The following is a 23,126-nucleotide window of genomic DNA, read 5'->3' as shown; positions in this document are numbered from 1 at the left end:
ATGGTTACGGCCATCAGGGAGGCTTATGAGGGGCAGTACAAACCACTCCCGGCAAATATGCATGCCCATGCTATCAGAGCCAATGCCACTGCTGTGGCTTTTCAGAGACACGTTCCGTGGCAAGTCATCAGTAGGCGGCAAAATGGGCCACTCCTTAGGCCTTCTGCAAGCACTAATGCTTGGATGCCACCTCCAGATCGGATGCTGCTTTTGGTCAGGCAGTTTTAAGAAACTTGTTCTCTTAGGAGGGTCACCTCTCCATCCTGGGGCTACATTCAGTTGTAATCGCCCATACCGTATGGAGGAAAGGGGACGGGACGTAGGAGTAATTATAAGTTACTCAGCGTAGTGACTAACGTACTCCTAGTCCAAAGTCCACTTTCCTCCTTACGTCCCACCATCCTCCCTCTTAATAAAACTGGTATCATTAGGCAATGATAATATTGTCGACACGTCAAAGGGGACTGAAGAGTGGCGTTGGTGGGCGGAGTCAGGGGAGCGCATGCTCAAAGGGGCACGCCCCCACGTACTTCTAAATTTAAAGGGGAGGAAGATTTTTTCTTGTGAAAAAGGTTCTGTCTTCCGGCCCTAGTGAGGGACGCCCATACAGTATGGAGGAAAGGGGACTATGGACTAGGAGTACGATAGTAACTACGGTGAGTAACTTATAATTTCTCATCCACCCACACAAACGCTCACATCCTTATTGTCATGTATTTAATTATTAGCATCACCCCCCCACATGCGAGAAACTGCCATGTCCCCCACATGCGAGAAACTGCCATGTCCTTTACCCTCTCTCCTCCATCATTCCCTATGCTTCAACACTTACCACCTGCCACTGAAAATGATCCACAACATTTTTTAGAGTTTTTAATTGTGAGTATCAGCATCGTGTTGCACATTTAGGTAAACAAAAGTTCATATTTGTATAGGCTGCAGCATGTGTGTTTTTATATATTAATTCATTTGCAATGAGGGACCATCCCCTTCCCTGGTAACTGCAGTCTTAGTTATGATGTGCCCCTTACTGTTTCACATCGCAGCCTTTTCATGCTGGCATCCCAAACCTGTATGCTCTGATTTCTCTGCTATTCTGAAGGTATCCTCACGGCTGATTACTTTCAATTTGCTACAGATGTAGAAAACGAAGCAGCACCTGGAGGCAAGGAGGAATTGGAAAGTGGTGATTCTGACACAGTCTTCGCTTGGGAGCAGCTTTCGTCATTCCAAAAACTTGTATTGGTGAGAAAATGTTGCTTCATTAAGTAACCTTTTGTTTTAAACCTCATCAGGAGCCATTATACACCCTATTTAGACACTTCAGATATGTACTACGACGGGACCAGCCTATTGATCTCAACATGTATTCGTTCACTGTTTATGCCAATATCTTTTCAATCACCCTTTATGAAGCCAATGCAATAATAGGAAAGACAGCTAGTGAAAAGAATGAAGGAAGAGTTCTGTTGGTTTGCTTCTTTTAGGGACAGCTTCCCAAAAAATCACATTTTTAACCAATACTGCAGATACCCAAAGCTATAAATCTCTTGAAACTCTGTCCATAAAACCAGATAGCACCAGTGGCACACACCACTAAATTAGTACCATATTCGTCTCCATAATAGACGGCATGGAATACGGAATGTCGCAACCTCTGTGCAGTTTACCCACAAGTCCATGCCACTGGACATAGAGAGTTCAGATGTTGACATTTTCTTGCCTTTAAGTAATTTACTTTTTCACACATTCCTTCCTTGACCCCTCCTGAACCTTTTCAAAAAGAAAAAGAGGACCAACAGACCTTCCCATCCCAATAGCTGCTATGAAACCGTACACCCACAGACATCGGAATAATGCCACGGGCATTCAGGCAACGTGCGTGGCAGTTTTATTTAATTAATTTAGTTTTACATTTATAAAGCACACTAAACCCGTAGCCATCAAGGTGCTGTTACAACCAGTCACACTTTCAGTGGAAATACAGAGTAGAGAAGGGGGAGTTATGGGGAGGGGGGGGTGAGAGGGATATAGGGTCAGGCAGGGGCGAGGCCCTTAAGCACACATTTAGGTGAAGAACAATGTTTTCACTGTTCTCCTGAACACCCAGTACGATTGTTTCTGCTCTCCGAGATGTTAGGAGAGCGTTCCAATGTCTAGCTGCAAAGGTAGGGATGCTTGCCCCGCCTGCTCTGGATTTATTTGAATTTAGGAAGAAGCAGTCTGTTTGTGTATGCCGATCTGAGTGGTCTGTCTGATTGGCTTCTGTTGATCTGGTAGAGGTAGGGTGGGGCTGAGTCGGAGAGACTTCTGTGTGTGATGGAAAGAGTCTTGAAAGTGATTCGCTCTCGAACAGGGAGCCAGTGGATCTCTTTCCTGGCGCCGGAGATGTGCTCTCTTTTGGCAATGTTAAGAGGAGCCCTGATGACATTGTTCTCGATCACCTGCATCTTGCTGATGTTGTGTTGTGAGGTGCCTGCGAATAGTGCGTTGCAATAGTCTAGCCTTGCCCCGATGATTGCTCTGGCGATGGTAAGGCGACTTTCCTGGGAGAGGAAAGCTCTGGAGGCATTGATGAGCTTTGTGGTGTGAGCAGCGGGTGATGCGATGGCATTCACCTGGCGTGTGAGAGGGTGGCATTGAGGTAAACTCCAGGGGTCTTAACTGAAGAGGATACAGGGATTTGTATGCTGTCAATGTTGAACCAAGAGTAGGTGGGGTTGAATTTCTTAATTGCAGGTGAGGGGCTGACCAAGAGGAGCTCTTTCTTTTCATCGTTGAGGCAGGGTCGGTGTGTGGCCATTCAGGCCTGGATGGTGGAGTACACTTTGTTAAGGGAGTGTGTGTCATTTAAGTAGTTGCCAGTCAGTGGGAGGAGAATTTGGGTGTCATCAGCATAATTGGTGTAGAATATGCTGATGGAGTCGATTAACTCAAAGAGGGGTTTGGTGAATATATTGTACAGGGTGGAGGCTACGCACGAGCCTTGTGGGACGCCGCAGGGAATGGGTTTGGGTGGGGCATTGACATTGTCGGCGAACACTCTCATGGAACGGTCCTTCAGGAAAGATGCGACCTAGGCCGTCGCCTTGGTGAGAAATGGGCTGCTGTGGTGAGTTGGTAGAGGATGTGATACTCAATGAGGTCGAACACTGCTGAGAGGTCCAGTAGGAGGAGGACAGTAGGCGTACCTTTGTCTCTGAACTCGTCCAGCTGGTTCTTCAGGTCGAGCAGGGCAGACTCACTGCTGTGGCCTGGACAGAAGCCTGATTGTCGTGTAACTAGGATGTTTTGGGCCTGAAGAAAATGCTGGATTTGCATGTAGGCTTCTCTCTCTAGAATTTTCAGTAGAAAGGGGACTGTGGTGATGAGCTGGTAGTTGTTTGCGATGGTTGGGTCGAGGGAAGCTTTCTTGATTAGTGGGAGGACCCAGGCTTCTTTAAGGCTTGCGGGTACTAGACCGGTGGCAAAGGAGAAGTTAATGAATTTGGTGATGAATGGGGCAAGGGATTATGAGCATTTCTTGACAAGGGGTGCTGGGCAGATGCCTCCTTTGCAACTGGTGGGTTTCAGGCCGTTTAAGATGGTGGCCATTTCATTTTCAGAGACAGATCTGAAGTTGAATAGTGGGGTCTGTTCAGTGGTTTGTTCAGCATGGTCAGGATCATGTGCAGAGGTGGGTGAGTTAGGACATTTTTTAAATGTTATTATTTATTATAGTGCTTGGCTTACATGAAACCTAACACTATAACAAACATCCAACAATCAAATAAAACATCCATTTAAAACATCAAATTAAAACATTGTGGTAAAACATCCAACAGAGAGAAACAAAATCACACAATTACACTTATGTAGATGTACGTCACTTCTTACACTCAATGTCATCCAAAAATCTAGTCAATGCGGTGATCAGGTCTACACTTTCGCCAGGCATGATCTTAGACCACCATTAATCAGGATTTAGAAAAGGCAGACTATTCAAGATGTCCCCAAGGAATAGCATCCTCTTCTCCATCAGCCTCTGACAACCCAAAGATAAATGAAACAGTGCCTCTTCCATCCTTTGGGGAAAATCGGTTTTAACCACAAAAGTCTGGACCGGATAGAGCTGCAAGGGAAAAATGTAAGGTATTTTGGGATTGAATTCCAAAAGTCTGCATTCCACTTTAAAATTGCAGTAAGTCCTATATTGTTCTCTTTCTGTGATTGTATCTATCCAATACCATCTCCATAGTTTGGTTTTTATTGCATTAGGGTTGTTCAGCAAATCAGATTCAGAGGATCCCAAGTCCTTCTGAATTTTGGTACACGCTAAATTCCAAGCGTTCAGGATGGGTTCACTATTGGCCTCTAGGGCCTCTTTCAAGAACTTAAACCATCTCACTGGGGGTTCTGTTCTACACTTCCTGTACAAAGATGGAGATTTCCACTCCATCATTGCACAGAAGGAAGTAAGGCCCAGCTCGTATCTTATAGCGGGCATTGGTGTACCTCTGAGCAGGTCAAGCACGCTACGCCTAAATCTCCCCTCCAAAAATATCCATCAAGCACGATCCGTTGAGAGGAAAACCTCGGCTCCATACGTAGCGATAGCCATCAGCTTTGCTTTATAAAAACCTGATCACTGCGATCAAGGAAAATCACCCAAATATCTTGAATAAGATCCGTGGTTATGAAGCTAAATGTGTGACCTTCTGTTTGAGTTGGGCTATCCTAGGGCTGTCATTTAGACTAGCGTTGACTAACATGCCCAGATATGTAAAAGAAGTGGTCACCGCTATTTGCTCCCCGTTTAGCCACCATACTGGTCTGGCTTTTTCCTCTCCACCACAGACTCCAGGATTAGAATTTTTGTCTTGGGGAAGCTGATCCTGAGTTTATTGATTTTCACGTACTCCTGTAACTCTCTCAGCTGACGTTGGAGGCCAGTTTGTGTTTGGTCAATTAAAACCATGTCATCTACGTAAATCAAATGCCCCAATCGACGTCCATTTAGCCTAGGTGGAAACACTCTTACCTTATCCAATGATAGGCCCACATCCGATAAACAGTTCTGGGTGCAAGGTGCACCCCTGCTTAAGACCACTCTTTGCTAATAGCCATGTAGAAAGATATATTTAGCTTGTTATTTTGTACAGCGCACATTGTAGTGTTTCTAAGTGCTATTGTGTTTTGTCCATCATGAATCCGGCTTATGCTTAGCACGGAGAGGGGTGAACACAGTGAAAGAAATGTTTTCATAATAAAGACACTCTTGGCAGACTGTCAGATATAGCCAGCACAGAGAAACAACCTTGGCTGGCTGCAGAGGATGAGATAGCATGAGACTGTCGAGATTTGAAGAGACAGGAATGTTACATGATATGCTTGCTGTTCCTAGAATAGAATGTAGAACATCATGTTACTATGTTGTAGTACAGTGCACGATTATGCTATGTTGAAATTATGTATGCAGGCACGTAGCCATAGAAGGTGTCCGGACATTTCCTCGACAACAATTGGTCGACAGGACATTTGGTCAACGTAATTTCGTCGAAAACCAAATGGTCGATTTTTTTAAAAATGTATATATTTATTTATAAGGTTGTAGTTTAGGGAAAAAAAGGGTTTTTTAGAAAAAAAGGGGGTTGGGGCGGAACCGCCCCAAAAAAAAAAGGGTAAAAATAAAAAATAAAAACATTCGACCATTTGGTTTTCGACGAAATTAGTTCGACCATTTGTCCGGTCGACCAATTTTTTTCGATGAAATGTCTGGTAACCGCCATAGAATGCTCATAGGTTGCCATAGAATGCTTTCTACGCATGCAATTGTAAAATGAATGCGTCATCGCTCTGTATAACAGTAGATTGCTGTTCTGTTGAAAGGCTTTCTCATAGTCCCAGAGCTGGGGGCTTGCTGAGAGCTAAAGAACTAGAGAGCTGGCTGTGGGGGTAGAGTAGAGCTGGGTGATGGGATGCTGAGAGGGTTGGGTTTGCTAAAGCAATCCTAGCTAGAGAGTGCTGATTATTAGTGATTAGCTACATTCTGACATGCATAAATAAAGATGCATTCTGTTTGAAATATCCAATTTCTGTTTCTTTGTGATCTTCTATTTTGTTTCCATAGCATAGTATAGATTTAGTTTCACACGACCCCTAGCATCTAATCTTACTCTCAGGCTTGTCCCAGAGTAGAGAGACTGTATTGCTCTGAGCAAACCATCCAGGCATCCACCCTTCCTTAACTTGTCCCAGAGCAGCTGCCGATCAACTGAATCAAAGGCCTGTTTGATGTCTAGAAATGCCAGATATATTGTTTTTTTGTTCACCAAGGCCCTCGCCTTCAAAATATTCAACAGGAACACATTTAGAGATGTTCCCGACTGCTTAACAAAGCTTGATTGATGGAGGTCGAAAAATTGGCCGAATCCAAAATCCACTGCCTCAAGCTCTTCAATGGTAATGACACATACATTTTCCCAATGACATCCAGCAAGGCAATAGGCCGATAGGCGACAGGATTGTCACAGGTGCCCTTTTTAAAGATCGGGACATTTATGGAGGTTTTCCAAGAGTCCAGGACCCTTCCCAGTTTCTCAATCTTTCGAAGAGAATCTCTAGGAAGTCAGCCCATGCTCCTGACTTCCGCCTTGAGCATGACATTCGTCCGGCTTTCAGGTCCCAGAGCTTTGAAGTTACTTGCCTTGGATATTAGGTTAAGTTTGTCATCCTTATCAAATCCCACGGTCCAAGAGTTTGTATCGGGCATTAAAGACATCCTGACCCGTCACCCTGATTCCCAAAAAGATCAGTGAAGTGATCCACCGATCTCAGCTATGTTTTTATTTCCCATCTGGGCTAGCATGGATTTCGCAGTCAGCCGGGATCAACCTCCATTTTGTGTGACCTCGGCCTATTGCGATATTGTTGGTGATGTTTTTGCAGCCTCACTAGCATTAAGCTACAATTTGCTGATCGGATATGTCTAAGATCGGCTCTAAGGGACCTCTTTTCTTTTACAATGTCCCCGTTGTATGTATGTTTGGGGACACATTCTGTATTGGATGTCCTACCCACCACAGAAAAGTCCAACAAGAGTTAAGGATAATTAATATCCTCCTCAAAGGTCAAATCTAATATACCTCTCTCATTCCCCCATAATTTTATGTGTAGGGTCTCAATTTCTCTTGTTGACATTGTAGTCTGTTGCGGCCCTGATTGACCTCCAAATGGTGGGCAAAGATATCTTTAGGGGGGCCCATGTTGGCCACCCATCGTACACACAAGACGTTGTGATCACTTCTTTACGTGTCTCTGACTTCAAAGTATCTAACAAATTTCAGGAGCCTCTTGGTCACAAACACATAATCAATAGTGCTTTGCTTTCCTTGACCTTTCCGGAGTCGGGTCGCTGAGTCTTGGTGTTGAGACTCATTGCTGTTTGCTGCTTGCCACGCTGCTTGGAGAGCAAGGATCCAGTCCTCTTTGTATCTCCATCTATTGGTTCCTACAAAAACTCCAGAACACTGCGGAGCGGCCATGGAGTTGGGTCGCTGAGTCTTGGTGTCTTTGTGTTCTTTGTGCTGTACCTGCTTGGGGTGCCTTGTGGACTTGGCACTTATGAAACTTTTTTCCACCTGTGCTACTTGAGCCGTTTTGATAACAGCTCGCCTCAGAGCATATTCCAGTGAAATTACTGAAGTGTCAGCGGCACAGACACTCAAGGCGTAAGTGAGCATATATGTTAAGAGGTGAGAGCTAATGACTTTTAAAAGTGAGGAACTAAATTGAAAATATTGTGTGTATGTAAAGGGCTGATCCATTGTTGCTCTTAGCGCTTATTGCCAATACCCTGCACTAACGGTTGTGTAGGCTGCCGCTGCCGTTTGAATCTGCAGCGGCTACTGACATTGTTCCTACTGAACTGAATGTGGCTCCTTAATTTGCTTATGGTTTTCCCCGTAAATGACACCCTCCACCTGACCATTCAGTTTGTGCAAGTTTCTCTCTTGAATTTCTTGTGCCCACAGCCCCCTCTTGGAGTCCACCGCGACCCCTTTACCCAACCCTGCCTCTCTGTACACTATGTCAAAATCCCAAGACATTATAATCTCGGAACCAGGGTGCTTTTCCGAACATTTATTTAAAGTGTCGGAAAAGGTGTCCATGAAAACTCTGCACCCTTCTCACCTTGTTTCCTATAGAGATTACATATAATGTAGACATTCTTAGCCTGTTTATTGGCCACTTCCATACAAACCATCTGTATATAAGGGTCCGGGTGCTCAAACCCCAACACCGAGAGGCTACCACCCAACTCTACCGCCATTAGTAGGCCCGACGATGGTCTCCCTTTAAGCCCCTTTATGGCTGATTTGAAGGTGACAGAATAACCTTCCATAATAGGGGGATCAGATAACCAGGTTTCTCCAGCATGGGGTCTGGCATGGATTCACATGCTCATGAATATTCCCCGTCGTCAGGCTGGGAATCCTCGGTAAAGAAAAAACCAGTATCAGTTTCGTTTCTGATCTGTCTTTCGTAGTAGTAACCAATCACTGGTCTCTGCGTCATACTGACCACAGCCAATGACTGCCCTCTACCTAAGCCCCGCCTCTGGCAGCCATCTTCAGATTTTTACCGCACGTTCATGTGTTGGGATCCTCGTGCTATTGCTCTCGAGCGTTGGTGCTAATTTTTCACGTTTTTTCTCAAAAACTTCGTTTTTTTCGATCAAAAGAGCCTCAAGCTCCACCGACTCTCCATCCGATCAACGGGGACCCGTGTCGGATTCGTCCACGCCCCTCAAGGGTGAAGATTCGTCGAGCTACGCTTTTGGAGGACTCCAGAAGTTTCTCAGGCCCATCTCGGTCATGGCCCAGGAGAAGGGAAGCTCGACGCCCGGAAAGCTGTTCAGGGTCTGCCCTGGATGCCAGCTGCAGAATGTCTTTAAGGAAGACGAACACTCCTTTTGTCTTTACTGCCTACATGAGGACAAGACGCACGTGGAGAAGGACTGTGCGTTTTGCGGCAACATGTTGGAGCGGACCATGAAGGACCGCCATTAACGTCTCGCCAACTGGCTGGAAGGGAAGAGCCCGTCCGGCGAGAAGAAGAGGAAGAAATCCGAGGGGTCTTCTAAGACCTTTGAGGACGCCCCGGCGACGGGGGTCCAACATAAGGCCAAGCACCGCAAGTCCACTGGCACCGGGAACGCCGAACGGTCGGGCTCTACGGGCGCCAGGCAGGGCGCACCCTCCCCAGCACCATCAACCACGAGCCAACGCTCTGGGGTAAGAGGAAGGCCGAGCACCCGGCGAAGCTCCTGGAGAGGCCCCGGTCAAGCTCGAAGGCGGAGGGGGAGCGAGGCAGTGTCCCCCCCCTCAAGGAGAAGGCGGTGAGCGCACCTAAGGTGGTGAAAGCCTTAATCCATCCGGCCAAGGCCTCTATCGAAACAGTCGCGGCGGCCCTGGCTCAGCCTGTGGAGGCTACACCAGTGGTGGCGACCTCGGGGCTCAGAGTCTCCCTGCCACCGCGGAGGGAGTCCTCTTTTATGCCCATCGACAGGACCCCCGTGAAACCTCCGACGGAGAAGAAAAAGGGGGGGGCAGGAGATCGTCGTGGATTCGGCCTCAACCTCTGAGGAAGAACTGATCGAGGTCTTAAGCCACGGCGTTGGCGTGGAAGAAGACCAGCCCGTCGGGAGGGATCCCGATGCAGGAGACGACGACATCGTCGAGGGTACCGATGGGGCCCCTGACTGCCCGTCGGATTCCCCTCTGCCAGTGCCGCAAGACAACTCGGCGGCCATTTTGTTGGCTATACAGTCCTTATGCTCAGAGATAAGGACGATACTGCCGTTACCAGTGGAGGAACCACTCCCGTCGGGGGACCCGGAACCAGGCCCTTTGGGCAGCCCCCCTCCTAAGAAAAGAAGGATTCACCCTCCACCTCCTTTTCAGCCGTCGCGCCCCGTTCAGCCCTCCTCCCCGTCCACGACTCGAGGGGATGATACGGGGACTGACACGGCCGCGACGGGTACGGACGACGAGGTGTACGACGAGGATCTGCCGTCGTCTCCTCCCACCCGGGCTTCCCCGCCCGACGAGATTGGATCTTTTCACTCCATGATCGCCAGGGCATCCGAGCTCTTCCAGCTCTGCCCGGAGGAGAAGAAGAAGGAAGGTTTCCTTTATCCGCGGCGCGAGGCCAAGAGGAAGACGGTCCTCGCGGTACCTCTACTGGACGATATTTGGGATGAGGGCCTAGCCCTCCTCAAGAACCCATCCACGACGCCGGCTAGAAGAGACCGGTACGAGGAGAAGTACCGGGTCCCGGACGCAGCCCCCTTGTGCCTCCGGGCACAGCCTACCCCGGACTCCATCGTCTCTGCGGCGGCCAGGAAGAAAGCGGGGGGGGTGTGGCCTCCACGTCGACTTCCCCGCCGGACGGCGAGGGAAAGAAATTGGACATGATGGGGCGCAGGGTCATCTCGTCTGCAGCAACGGCGATTAAGGCGGCTAACGCCTTGGCTATCGTAGCCCGCTACGACAGGGAGCTGTGGTACAAACTGGCTCCCCTGCTGGACTTCCTACCGGATGACAAGAGGGCGGATGCCCTGGAGATCTTGCAGGAAGGTGAGGTGGCGTCGGACCACGCCATCACGATTTCGACGGACATCGCCGACACTGGATTTCGCCAGTTGGGCAACGGCGTGTGCCTTAGGCAGCGTGGATGGCTCAAGGCTACTGACTTCCGTCAAGACGTACAGACCAGAGTCCTGGACATGCCGTTCGATGGGAACAACCTGTTTGGGAAAACAGTGGACGATTCCCTTCAAGCCATTAAAGCGGACACGGAGACGGCCCAGGCACTCGGGGTTCTCCAGCACGGCGGCCGCCCTTTCGGAGCGGCGGATGCAAGGGTGCCTCCAAAGGTTCCGGCGGCAGATTTTCCACCTACCGTCAAGCGGCCCGTTCGTCGTCTCAGGAAGCTTACAGGGGACGAGGCAAGTCAGGCGGACCCCGCCGTCGTCGCCAAGGAGGTCAAGGCGGCAAAGCCTCGTCCAAGCAGGATTGAACCGGCCGTGGGGTCGGGCCCCCACCGAAGCACCCCGGTGGGAGGCCGGCTGGCGAGCTTCGTCAGCGTGTGGGAGTCCATCTCCACCGACCGTTGGGTGCTGGACGCCCTAGCCCATGGCCACGCGCTCGAGTTTCAAAGAAGGTGCCCGCGCGTCCCCCCTGTGGCCAGGAAAGAGCTTCACGTCCCTCAGCTTCTCCGGGAGGTAAAGGCGATGCTCAGGAAGGGCGCCATCGAACTCGTCCCAAAGAGGCTTCGGGGCTCCGGAGTTTACTCAAGATACTTCCTCGTGAAGAAGAAGACGGGAGGATGGCACCCCATCCTAGACCTACGACGGCTGAACAAGTTCATCAAGGCACAGAAGTTCCGGATGGTCACCCTCCAGCACGTCCTGGGGCAGCTGGAGGAGGGCGACTTCCTGTCGTCGTTGGATTTGGAGGATGCCTACTTCCATATTCCCATCCTACAGGGGCACCGAAAATTTCTCAGGTTCGTGGTCCAAGGGCGTCACTATCAGTTCAGAGCCCTTCCCTTCGGTCTACGGTCGGCTCCCAGGGTATTCACCAAGTGCCTTGCACCAGTGGCGGCGCAGCTGCGCCGAGAGGGGATCCACGTCTACCCCTACCTGGACGACTGGCTCATCCGAGCCAAGACGAGGGAGCTCGCCGTGGAGCACACGGCAAGGACCGTCCAACTTCTCACAGACCTGGGATTCTCCATGAACTACGCCAAGTCCCACCTGGTACCCGCGCAAGACGCACTGTTTCTGGGAGCGAAGCTCGACAGTGTCCCTTCTGGCCTCCCCATCGGAGGAAAGGACCAGGGCCATCCTGGGCAAGGTACAGCGGATGTTGGTTGCCGACATGGCCAAGGTGAGGTCCATCAAGTCCCTCCTCGGAAATATGTCTTCTTGCATCTACCTCATTCCCATGTGCAGGCTCCGGATGCGCCCGTTGCAGGAGTTCCTGGACGCGCGCTGGATCCAAATGACGGGCGACTTCGAGGAGAGGATCACACTCGACGAGAGTTTCCGACGAGCGATCCGGTGGTGGGGCACCCGCGCGCATCTGACGGCGGGCATGGACTTCCAGACCCCAGGCCACCAGGAGACAGTGACCACGGATGCCTCCCTGGAAGGTTGGGGAGCGCACACCGAAAATCTGCACGTGAGTGGCCTTTGGCTCCCGACGGAGAAGTCCCTCCATATCAACGTCCTGGAGCTCCGTGCAGTGTTTTGGGCCCTCAGGTCCTTCCTTCCGTCCCTCAAGGGCAAGGTGGCGAGGATCTTCACCGACAACACCACCACCATGTTTTACATCAGGAAACAGGGCGGAACCAGGTCCCCAGCACTGTCCAAGGAGGCGCAGGACCTGTGGCATTGGGCCGTCGCCCAAAGGATGTTTCTGGTGCCGTTTCATCTGGCAGGGATAAAAAACACCATCGCCGACTCACTCAGCAGGGAGCTGCGCTCGTGCCACGAGTGGGAACTACGGCAGGATCTAGTGGATCGCCTCTTCCGATGGTGGGGCACACCCCAGATCGACCTGTTCGCGACGGCGACGAACTCCAAGTGCCGGAGGTTCACCAGCAGGTTTCCCCAGCCGAGGAGCATGGGCGATGCTTTCTCGTTCCCCTGGGAAGGCCTGTTCCTATACGCGTTCCCTCCACTGCCACTGCTGATCCAGCTCATCAACCAGCTCAAGAGGTCACGGTGCAGGATGATCCTCGTCGCGCCTGCATGGCCGAGGCAGATATGGTCCCCGGACCTTCTGGACTTGTCAGCGTCCCCGTCAATCAAGCTGCCAGTGGACGCGGATCTGCTCTCCAGGGAAGGAGGCGCCATCCTCCACCACGACCCGAAGTCGCTGAACTTGCAGGCCTGGCTCCTGCAGCGCTAGAGTTTGGAGGATACGACATACCGGCCGACTGCAGAGAGGTTCTTGCAAAGGCCAGGGCGTCCTCGACTCTTAAATGCTACGGACACAAATGGAAGAGTTTCTCTGTCTGGTGCCACGCACAGAAGATTAACCCTCTAAGGATTACGGCTCCCCAAGTACTGCCGTACCTGTTGACGCTGGCCAAGGCTGGACTGGCACACGCGTCCCTCAAGATTCATCTTGCTGCGATCTCCCGATACACCAGAACCACAGGGCGGACGTCCTTGTGGTCTCATCGTCTGGTGAAGGAGTTCATGAAGGGACTGTTCAGATCGTTCCCGCCGCTGAAGGCTCCGGCCCCGGTGTGGGAGCTCAACGTGGTGCTGACCAAGCTCATGGGACCTCCGTTCGAGCCTCTGCACTCGGCCCCGTTGAAGTTCCTGTCGTGGAAAACAGCGTTTCTTGTGGCCATCACCTCCGCACGATGAGTGGGAGAGATCCAGGCCCTATCTTGCAAGCCACCATACTTGACTTTTCACGACACGAGGGTGGTGCTCAGGACGCACCCCTCCTTCATGCCCAAGGTGCCGTCGGACTTCCACCTCAACGAACCCTTGGTGTTGCCTGTGTTTTTCCCGTCGCCTTCGTCGCCGGCCGAGAGGACTTTGCACTCGCTTGATGTGGCTAGAGTGCTGAAGTTCTACGTGGACCGCACGAAGTGTTTTCGGAAGACGTCACAACTCTTTGTGAACTTTGGACCTGTCAATCAGGGGAAGGCTCTCTCGAAGGCTTCCATTTCCAGATGGCTCTCCGGCTGTATCATGTACTGTCATCGGTTGGCAAACCGACCGCTGCCTGGCCGTCCGAGAGCCCATTCCACCGGAGCGATCGCAGCTACCACGGCGTTCCTATCTGGTGTGCCCCTGCTGGACATATGCAGGGCTGCTACGTGGAGGTCGACGCACACCTTCACGAAATTCTACTGCGTCGATCGGGATTCCAGGGAGGAGTCCAGGGTCGGCCAAGCAGTGCTGCGCAACCTGTTCGCCTGAGGTGAGCCTGGTGAGGAGGTAAGATTGCTTAATGTTGAGTTTGATGTAATGCTTAATGTTGAGCCTTTGCCACCTCCCGTGGTTGTGCATGTGTGTACTGCTATGTATTCTTTATTCATGAGCATGTGAATCCATGCCAGACCCCATGCTGGAGAAGGAACAAGTTACTTACCTGTAACTGTTGTTCTCCAGCATGGGTCTGGCATGGATTCACATGCGAACCCTCCCGCCTACCCCTCTGCGGCTCTTCACTTGGTCATACTGCCACTTCACGTGCTTCCAAATCTGAAGATGGCTGCCAGAGGCTGGGCTTAGGTAGAGGGCAGTCATTGGCTGTGGTCAGTATGATGCAGAGACCAGTGATTGGTTACTACTACGAAAGACAGATCAGGAACGAAACTGATACTGGTTTTTTCTTTACCGAGAATTCCCAGCCTGACGACGGGGAATATTCATGAGCATGTGAATCCATGCCAGACCCATGCTGGAGAACAACAGTTACAGGTAAGTAACTTGTTCCTTCCTGTAAGCATGTAATCGAGACTTTACTTGCATAGGGAATCCCTAGGCCAAAAAGGTGCTTGAAGCCCTGGGTGTTCCATGACACTAGGGTTGTTTCCCCCTCCCTAGTTAACGGATAATGCTACTTCAATGGCTTTTTGACCAGCGGGGCTTGCAAAAGCCATCTCCATGAGGTCTGATCCTCAAGGCCACTATTTAACTTATCTCCAGCGGTAACCTTCCTCTGTTGCTTCTGTGGGCCCTCAATCGTTATAATGAGTTCCCCAAATTGGGCCTCTAATTCAGGGGTAGTTTTAGACTGGTTGTTTTTCGTTAGACCCTTACCCCGATGTAACACCTCTGTACCCTCCATCTAGACCTCCGCCCTATGGGTGGGGGCTGAATGCCCACTGCTTTGCGAAGACCCCTCTCCCTCTAATCCCTCAGCCCCCTTTCTCACCCTCCCCTCTAGTTCACCCTCACTACTGGGTAATCAAGTTTGTAAGGTCAAAACCCAGTGAGAGGAGCCTCGTCTAGTAACAGTCCCTTTATATCACTAGATGACAAATATATATGCACTTTATCTGCGTAATTTTCAAATGGGAAGGCCACCAAGACAATGTCCAAAGTTTCAATAGGCCTCAGTTTCGGAATGCAGTGAAAGTCTTAGAATGCTGTGCCTGAGGCCGCCAGGTACGCAAAACAGGCGTCCCAAACTAATGCCGTTCTTGAGTTACTTCGGGGCATTAGATTGTACACCACTACGGCCCCCACCTCGTCTGGGTGAAGAGCGCAAATCTTTCTCACGACTAATGGTCAAACAGCCCTCATGTTTTGAATGGATTGTAGGCTCTTGGAAGGTTTGTTGGCCTACTAATGCCTTTTTCCTGAGGTGCTGCTAGTGTTCTCCAATAAATCTCCCAAAAATCCTCCTCTCTTAGTACTAGAAGAGTTCAACTCTACCTGTTAGATGTCCAATCTAAAGCCTATTTAAGACTTCTTTGGTAGCCCAGCTTTTTTGTCCTGTGGGGCATTATGCTTTTTTTCCAACGTCCTAAACAGTTCATAAAGCTTGGCGGGGCATTCGAAGAGCCATTTTGACCACCAATTCCATTCTTACAGCTTGTTTCCATTCGTGGAATGGCTTTACTCCCCTCCTCCTGTGCTATAGCAGTGTCCGTACTTGCCACAAACCGCCACCCCTTCCGTTGTGGCTTTAGTTGTTAGTGGTGCTCGTTCGGTCAGCTCTGCATGCATTGGTCTAGTTTTCTCAGGGTGGTCACCTTCCTGTGCTTGGTCCTTCCACAAAGTGTGAGATAAACTCAGGAGGAGTTTAACTGAGGCCGATGGGGACACCTCTCCATCTGCGATTTCCCCCCCTCTGTTGAAAATCCATCTTGGAGGTTCCTGCCAATCCTTCTTTAATGTCCATGCCCCTCGCAGACTGTGTGCTCTTCCGACTTTGCTCAGGGGAACTTAGGAGAGATACATTCCTCAAGAATTTTCCATTTGATCTCTTTTTTTTAACCTTCTTTGGTATGTGGGGTTGAGGGTGTCGCAGCATCTGCTTTTTTAACTTTTTCTTTCCGAAAGATAGGGAATTCTTAATGGCAAGGATCTGCTGGTTCTACACCGGAGTCCATTGGTCTCCCTGCATCTCTGCTGGTGTTACACAGAGATGTCCCTTAGACTGTGTGCAGGGCGGGGCGGTCTAAGCCATCACTGCAACCCTTTATGTGTCCACCTGATGTTTGGACCTCCGTTGGAGCTCCCACCACCATGCCCTGGAGTATCCAGGGTGCCACCTCCTAATTCGGGCACACTGTGGGGGTCGTTTTGTGCCCCTCCAGGGGTTTGAGACCACTGGGCTACATTCCCTTAACCCTTACCACCTGGGCTTCCGGAAGGATACCTATCTCCCCAATCTCCTGCCTTTGTGGTTTCCTCCTGTTGCGTTCCTTGATCAGGGATTCCAGGGTTGATTTTAGGGAGTTGTCCTCCAGAGCCTATTCGTATATGACTTGGACCGACGTAACAAAGCCTTCCAGAAAGAATAACTTAGTGTGCATCGTAGCCAGCATTGTTGAATGGTCATTTAAGTTGTCGTTCAATGCCTCATATGATTTAAAAAAGGAGCCAATGCAATGTTCAATGTTGACATCATTACCGAGTCCAAACGTCCAACCCCGTTTTCTCTCTTTGATTTGCCTTGGCGTGATTGAGGATAAACCTCCTTTTTCTCCTTCTGCAATCAGCGGACCCCGATATGGTGTAACCTTCTGCGGGTCGTGAACTTTCTGAAGAAGTGGACGAAGAGGACATAAGTCGTGGTGGATTAGAGCTTTGAGTCTTCTCCTCTGTTGGTTCTCCCGACACCCCTCTTCAGGACAGGTGATCTTCCAACATGTCTCCGTGAGGACTTCCTGCCTCTGGCAATAGCAATATTGAAGGCTCGCCAGCGGGTAGAACCTCTTCTCTGTCACCTTCCGAAGTGCAAACCCCTGCCTCCCGGGGATCATTCCCAGAGGGTTGTGGGTTTGTGACCTCCTTTTCGTTGATGGCTGTAGACGTAGGACCTGATAACTTACTCACGGTGAGGTTAAGCTCCTCAGGATCCATACTCCCAGAGCTAGATTTGGGGTGATCCGTCGGATCATTGCCACAGTCTTGAGACTGCTCTCCAGGGGGGACCTGCTTGCCTAACGTCTGATCTGCCATCACAACTTTGTGATTGGTTCTGTGGTCTTGCCCTTTAGAGCTTCCAGGCCATTGGTCATCCATCACTGTACAGATGCAGCTTAAGTCATAGTTAGGTGGCAATGGGTATACCTTATTTGAATTGGAGTGTGTTTCCGTGATGCTACCCATCTCCGGGCTCCTCGTCTCCAATGCATGGTAAAAGTCCCGCTCCACAGTTGCCACTGACTCCAAGAGTACCGGTCGACTATCTCACTAGCCGCAGCCTCACCCCTTCCTCCCAAAGGTTTCCTAAAAAGGAAGTGTTTCCACCTCATCCAATCGCTGTGCCCCTCCGAGGAGGGCTGGGAGTTTTCTCTTCAGCTGGACGGTCTGACAGAGAGATCCCCTCTTTTCCCCAAGCCACATATTCTGACTGCTGTTTCCTTTTTCGGTTTCACCCATGCACCCTATCATCTCTTTTAGCACCCTTACTCAGTTACTATTGGCTGGGCCAGCTTTTAGAAGTCCATTCTCGTATACCCCGGTGTCCACTTGTAATGTTGTGGGCAAACCCATGTCCTCCAGGCCCCTGGAGGCCGAGGCGGCATCCAAGTCAAAACTCAAGGGAGGCTTTTGTGCTAACTTTCCAAGCGCAACCTCACTTTCATCAGTAACCCTGCTTCCTGGTTGAGCCCCAGTCTCTCCTGAGATAAGTCAAGAGTCAACAGTACCCTAGTGGAATCTCTGCCTGTGAGGTCTCAATCGTGCCCCACCCCGCATTCACCTTCGACCTGCAGGCCGTGCGTTGCATGCAGCACAGAACTAGGCAATAGCAATGAAGGCAGAATTAAATTGAATACCCACGGAACTTTGTGGCAGTTCTCTGCCCTTACATCCAAGTTTCTTATGGAATGTCGACTCCCCCAAGAGGCAGAGCTTGCCTCTCGTGCGCAGGAGGGCCTCTAGGTCCATCTTCGCGCCTTGAAACACTTGTGTATAGGCGCGTTACAAATGCCATATCATATCATATTGTCGTTGCACCAGAGTTGTAGCTGGAATGTGGATCAGCCTGCAAAGGTGTATGGGCACCCTTCACCCGTTCCACCTGCGGACCACCGCAGACCACCTTATGCTCACCTTCCGCTCAACATTCTGCAGGGGGTGAGAGTTTTATAGTCACTGATAGTGCCGGAGCACACAGCTGACATGCCTCCACGTAGACACAGTATAAAGACTCTCAACAGAGAGTCTCCATCGCAGACCACCTTATGTTCACTGTCCGCTAGGACATTTGAGAAGAGATTGTTTGTGGAGGATATTTGTATGTAGCAAATCTATTTTGTTCAACAGGGCATTCTGAATCTTAGTGCACCAAGCTACGTCTTTGGTGATGGCTGGTGGTGGGGCAGCTGGCGTTTCCAGATCCCTTAGAATGATGAATACCTCCCTTGTGTTGGAGTTAGCGTTGACGATTCTATTATTAATTGAGGTTGCTTTACCTGTGGTAATCGCTTGTCTGTAGGTTTTGGAGGTGCTGGCAAAGAAGATTTTGTGCACATCTGTGGGGCTATTCCTCCAGTTCGTTTCATCTGTGTGTGTATTTTGGCTCAGAGCTCAAGGAGCTCAGGTGTAAACCAGGCGTTGCTGTGCCTTGCTTGTTTGGGTTTGCGTGGGGTGAGGGTGCAACAGTGTTAACTGCAGTGGTGAGTGTCCTGGAGTAAAGATCTGCTAGTGTGTTAGGGTCATTGGAATGGAGGTTTAGGGGATTCAGATACTGTAGCAGTCATGTAATGGCATCTTTTGAGAGTTTGCGGGAGCTGCGGGCGAGTGTGGGAGGCAGGACGACAGTGGGGGAGTGAAGTTGGCGGTGTAGAGTGTGCGATGGTGAAGGACACAATGTGGTGGTCAGGCAAAGGACAAGAGTTGTTGGTGCCAATGGTGATGTGGCAATTAAGATCTGCTATCCAGTCGAGGGTGCATACTTTGGCATTGGTGGGGGCATTGATGCAGTGAGTGAAGCCCAGTACAGTGAGCGAGTTTGCTACCGAGGCAGCATTGATGTCCGTGGGGTCATTGAGGCCAAGGTTAAGGTCCTGTGGAAGTGTCTTTTTTTTTGCAGGCTTGATGTAGGAGCCTAGTGGATGAAGGAGGTCCTCCTTGAATTATAGGATAGCTCCTGGAAGGTGATAGATGATGTGTTTCAGTGTGTGAGGTGCCGATTTAGATGGAGAGTAAGTCCCCAACCAAGGAGGTAGTCATGTGTCTGATTTAGAAGGTTTCTTTTGAATCAGGGCAACGCCACCCCCCTTCCCAGTGGGTCTGTCGCTCCAGTATATAGCATAGCCAAAGGGGACTGCTAGGGGAAGTGCTGGTCCTGATGCTGTGTGCAGCCAGGTTTCAGTGGTGGCCAGGAGGTCAAGATTGAGGGCGCAAGGTGCACATGGGCAGTGGGTAGCCTGGAGAATTGAAGATGAGTGCAGACTTGCCTTCACCAGTGCTGATGGTGTTGCATGCTGGCAGGAGGTCCATGTGTGGTTGTGTCTTTGGCACCGTACGGACCCGGTGGAGACCGGCAGAGACACTGAGTGCCATCTTGCTTGGCCTTAGGTGGTGGCCTTGTGGGATGGCCGGCGTCGCTTTCCAGCTTGGTGCTGGTCGGCAGTGATAGGTCTGGCCTTTACTTTTCCAGGCTATGGCAGGCAGTGTTGGCCCTATAGGTAAGATACACTGTGTTGATGTCTGCCTCTTTGGTGTCCACAGGCCTTCATCGGTGCTGGCTGCACATGCTCCTCCAACACTGAGGGCAGGCACCTGTAATGGGGGCGCCCCCACGGCTGTCCTAGCCCCACTCCTGCAGATGATTATTTCCCAGCTGGCGCTAGGCCTGCACCCGGAGTGCTCCACACCCAGCTATTGCTGCCACTCTGCCACCTCCTTCCATGGGGAAGATGCCCACTTCACTCTGGGGGCCTGCACTGTAGGCCGGCGGCCCTCCCTGGTGTCTCCGCCCTTTTTTAGCAGTTTTCCTGTCCGGCAATGGGCACTGCACTGGTGTACACCAGCTGGGGGGCCAGAGGCACCTGGGATCTCTTCCACCCTCCTGTCATTTGATAAGCAAAGTCTGACTGCACCCTGGCAGGCTGCAATGGACTTGACCCCACTGCTCCCGCTGGGGAGGGCAAACTTCCACGTGCAGGCCTGTAGACTCGGGGCCCCGCAGTCACTTGCTCAGCACCGAATCCCTGGAGTGCAGGGCAGCGTGCTCACAGCGAGCAGGAGATGGGCACTGCAGCTTCCTCCTTGTTGCATCCCGTTCACCGCAGTTGAAGGACCTCGCAAACACTGAGGTCCCAGGCCCTCCAGTACACCTCCGCTGCACGGGGCAGCCAGAGGGTTCGCAATCCTCTCCTGCAATTAGCCTGCAGCAACACCCCTGTGTCGGCGGCCTGCTCACATGTGGCCTGATGGGGCTGCTCACTAATGTGCAGCTCTGTCAAAGGCCCAGTAATGCCTGTGTTGTGGGAGGTTTCCTGGGTCCGATCCCCGCTGTCCCCCACCTTCTGTGGGACGCCACGGGTTCCGGGCAGCATGTTCAATAATTGAGATAACGCCTACCCTGGATCCTTGATGTCTTGTCACAGTCCTGCTTTGCCGAACCCTGTGTTCCTGTGCCCAGCTTTCCGACTACAACAAGACATCTTTTGTGGGACCGCTCCCCTTTCAGTCCGGTTCTGCTCTTATGTAGGGGACCCCAGGGCAACCACCCTACTCCCCACAACCCACCCATCTCCATCAAAGTCTTGCCCCTTCCCCCAACCCCACTAGGCCACTTTTGCCACCTCTCCTCCACATCTCAACTGATACTAAGGCCCGCTGGTGATTCCTCTCACTCCTTCTTCAAGCCTGCACAAATAACGCATGCGCTATTTGCAGACTGGCGATGGTCCAGGAGAAGGTTTTAGATCAACATTGGTATTTTGCCTATTCTCAGTGGAAAGCTCCAGGGATCAATTGTGCCTCCCACATGGTTAATGCTATTCATGGAGTGGTTGGGAGACCTCGGCACCACACTGGGAGTTTCTGTGCACCAGTGTGTGGATGACATCCAGTTCCATTAAAGATATGGAGCAATATCACTGATGACATTAGGAGTCTGAAGCTCTGCTTTAAAGGGGATACAACCATAGATGGCTGGTAATTTTCTAAAATGAAAGCCAACTGGTAATGAGTTTTTGGTCTTGCCCATATGGAAGGACCAACTAGCTATGGTCCTGGATGAGTGAGCTGGCTACTGATGGCTTTACTCCAATACTTTCCTCGCCTGCTTGTCATGGAGATTCCTCATAATGTTACATAGTGGGACATGAAGTAAAGAAAGGCCTGTATTCCAAGGGCTGACTTAAGATCTACAGGTCAAGATCTAATCACAATTTTCAGGATTGATTTGCGGAACTCATTCTTGACTTTCCTATCATAAATCCCTCTTGCATCCCTCAGGGCACTGCTTCATGCTGCAGGAAAGACTGGTATGCCGAGCCGGGATGTTTTAGCGTATGACCTCTTGATTAAACCACTCCTGCAAAGAATTCCCTAATTGATCCCAGTGGGTATTTGCAAAATGTGTTCAGACCCCGTCTGACAGGTTTAGATATGGGTTTACTATAAAATGTGTCATATATAAACAGAGGCTTAGACAGGGTAGAGCCTGAACAGGCAAGGCCCACCCAAAATCTGTAAATTCCCACTAAGCAGCACCGTGTGGGCAATTACAGATATTAATATCACTGCGGTGGTCCCAGCTACATTAGCTTTAGACCCCACGTGTTAGACAATGCTGGATACGCCTCTGCGTTTAAAGTCAAAAAGGTTTCAGACCTCATTGTGCAGAGCTCCAGCATGTGTGACCTGTTCGCTGCTCAACATTGGCTTTATTACATGTATGACGGTGTGGTAGTAAATGACAGTAACTTTGCATTAATGCATTTACCACTGCTTTGCTGGCCTTTACCTACGGCTCCACCATGTTCACCGTTTGGACGTGATGTGGAGAATAAATCTCCAGCGCTTGGTTGGAGTTGTGTCCTCCAAATTATCTTCATCCAAAACAAAATATTGAGGATTTCCATGGGCAAAATTACCACCCATGGCAAGTCTTCCAAATACCCCTATATAGACTCCATGAATGGGGTTTGGCACTGCCAACCTGCCACTCCTGCTATGGTGGATTTACCTCAGTTATGAGTTTTGATTAAGGAATTGGAGTTTGACTTAATGACGCCCATTGTACTTAATTTTATTTCAGTTTGGGCCACTTTGTAATCTCATAGAGGACGATAGGGTGGTCGAGTTTATATGCAAAATCCCTGGAAATGTTTTGCGATTTTCAGTTCTGTGATTTCCTGAGAAGGAGAGCTTGTGGGGAACACAGTTCTTAACGCTGAATGATAAAACCTTCTAGTTCAACAGGCATCTCCTGTTGCAGGATTGTGTTAATTGAAAGAGTTGACCCTTTGATGGGGATATTTCACTCACTGTTTAACACAAACCGAAATGGCAAAGATCGGCCACAAGATCGATCCCCCATGAAACTCTTTTAAGAATCGGCGGCTGGGAGAGACATAATGTGCGCTCTTTAGTATGGGATTCTGATGGTGTGGAGAGATCCTGGTCTTGAACCCCTGTGCGCCGAATACCACATGCAAATTGACTTCATTCCTTCAACCGTACGTTGGTCCTTTTGGCTACTTCTTAACCCCGTCCTTTGAACTAGAACTAAGCACTGGAGCCTTGGGCATACTCCCCCTTCCCAGGACTGCTGGATGAAGCTGTTTGGAAGATAATCCATCCTTGTACTGTTATCGTCTGGGGATACAGGGACAACCATGTAACATCCATGGCTGGATTTGAGGCACTGTTCTTGGAGCACGCTTCCATCCGTGTAGCGCCAACAGCTCAA

The 23,126-nt window shown here is 50.4% G+C and overlaps 1 protein-coding gene across 1 annotated transcript in view; it reads left to right on the top strand.

The window, feature by feature from the left end:
* DNAH14 (dynein axonemal heavy chain 14) overlaps window positions 1-23,126 on the top strand; it is a 2,000,441-nt gene that overhangs the window by 1,627,963 nt on the left and 349,352 nt on the right. Inside the window, exon 74 of the mRNA XM_069608705.1 lies at window positions 1,139-1,245. Coding sequence (XP_069464806.1) covers window positions 1,139-1,245 — 107 coding nt within the window. The remainder of the gene's footprint in view (window positions 1-1,138; window positions 1,246-23,126) is intronic.

Source organism: Ambystoma mexicanum, chromosome 4q (assembly GCF_040938575.1).
Source record: "Ambystoma mexicanum isolate Mex_15411 chromosome 4q, UKY_AmexF1_1, whole genome shotgun sequence".
In the NCBI taxonomy this organism is placed as follows: domain Eukaryota; kingdom Metazoa; phylum Chordata; class Amphibia; order Caudata; family Ambystomatidae; genus Ambystoma; species Ambystoma mexicanum.
This window is presented reverse-complemented; position numbering and strand designations above follow the sequence as displayed.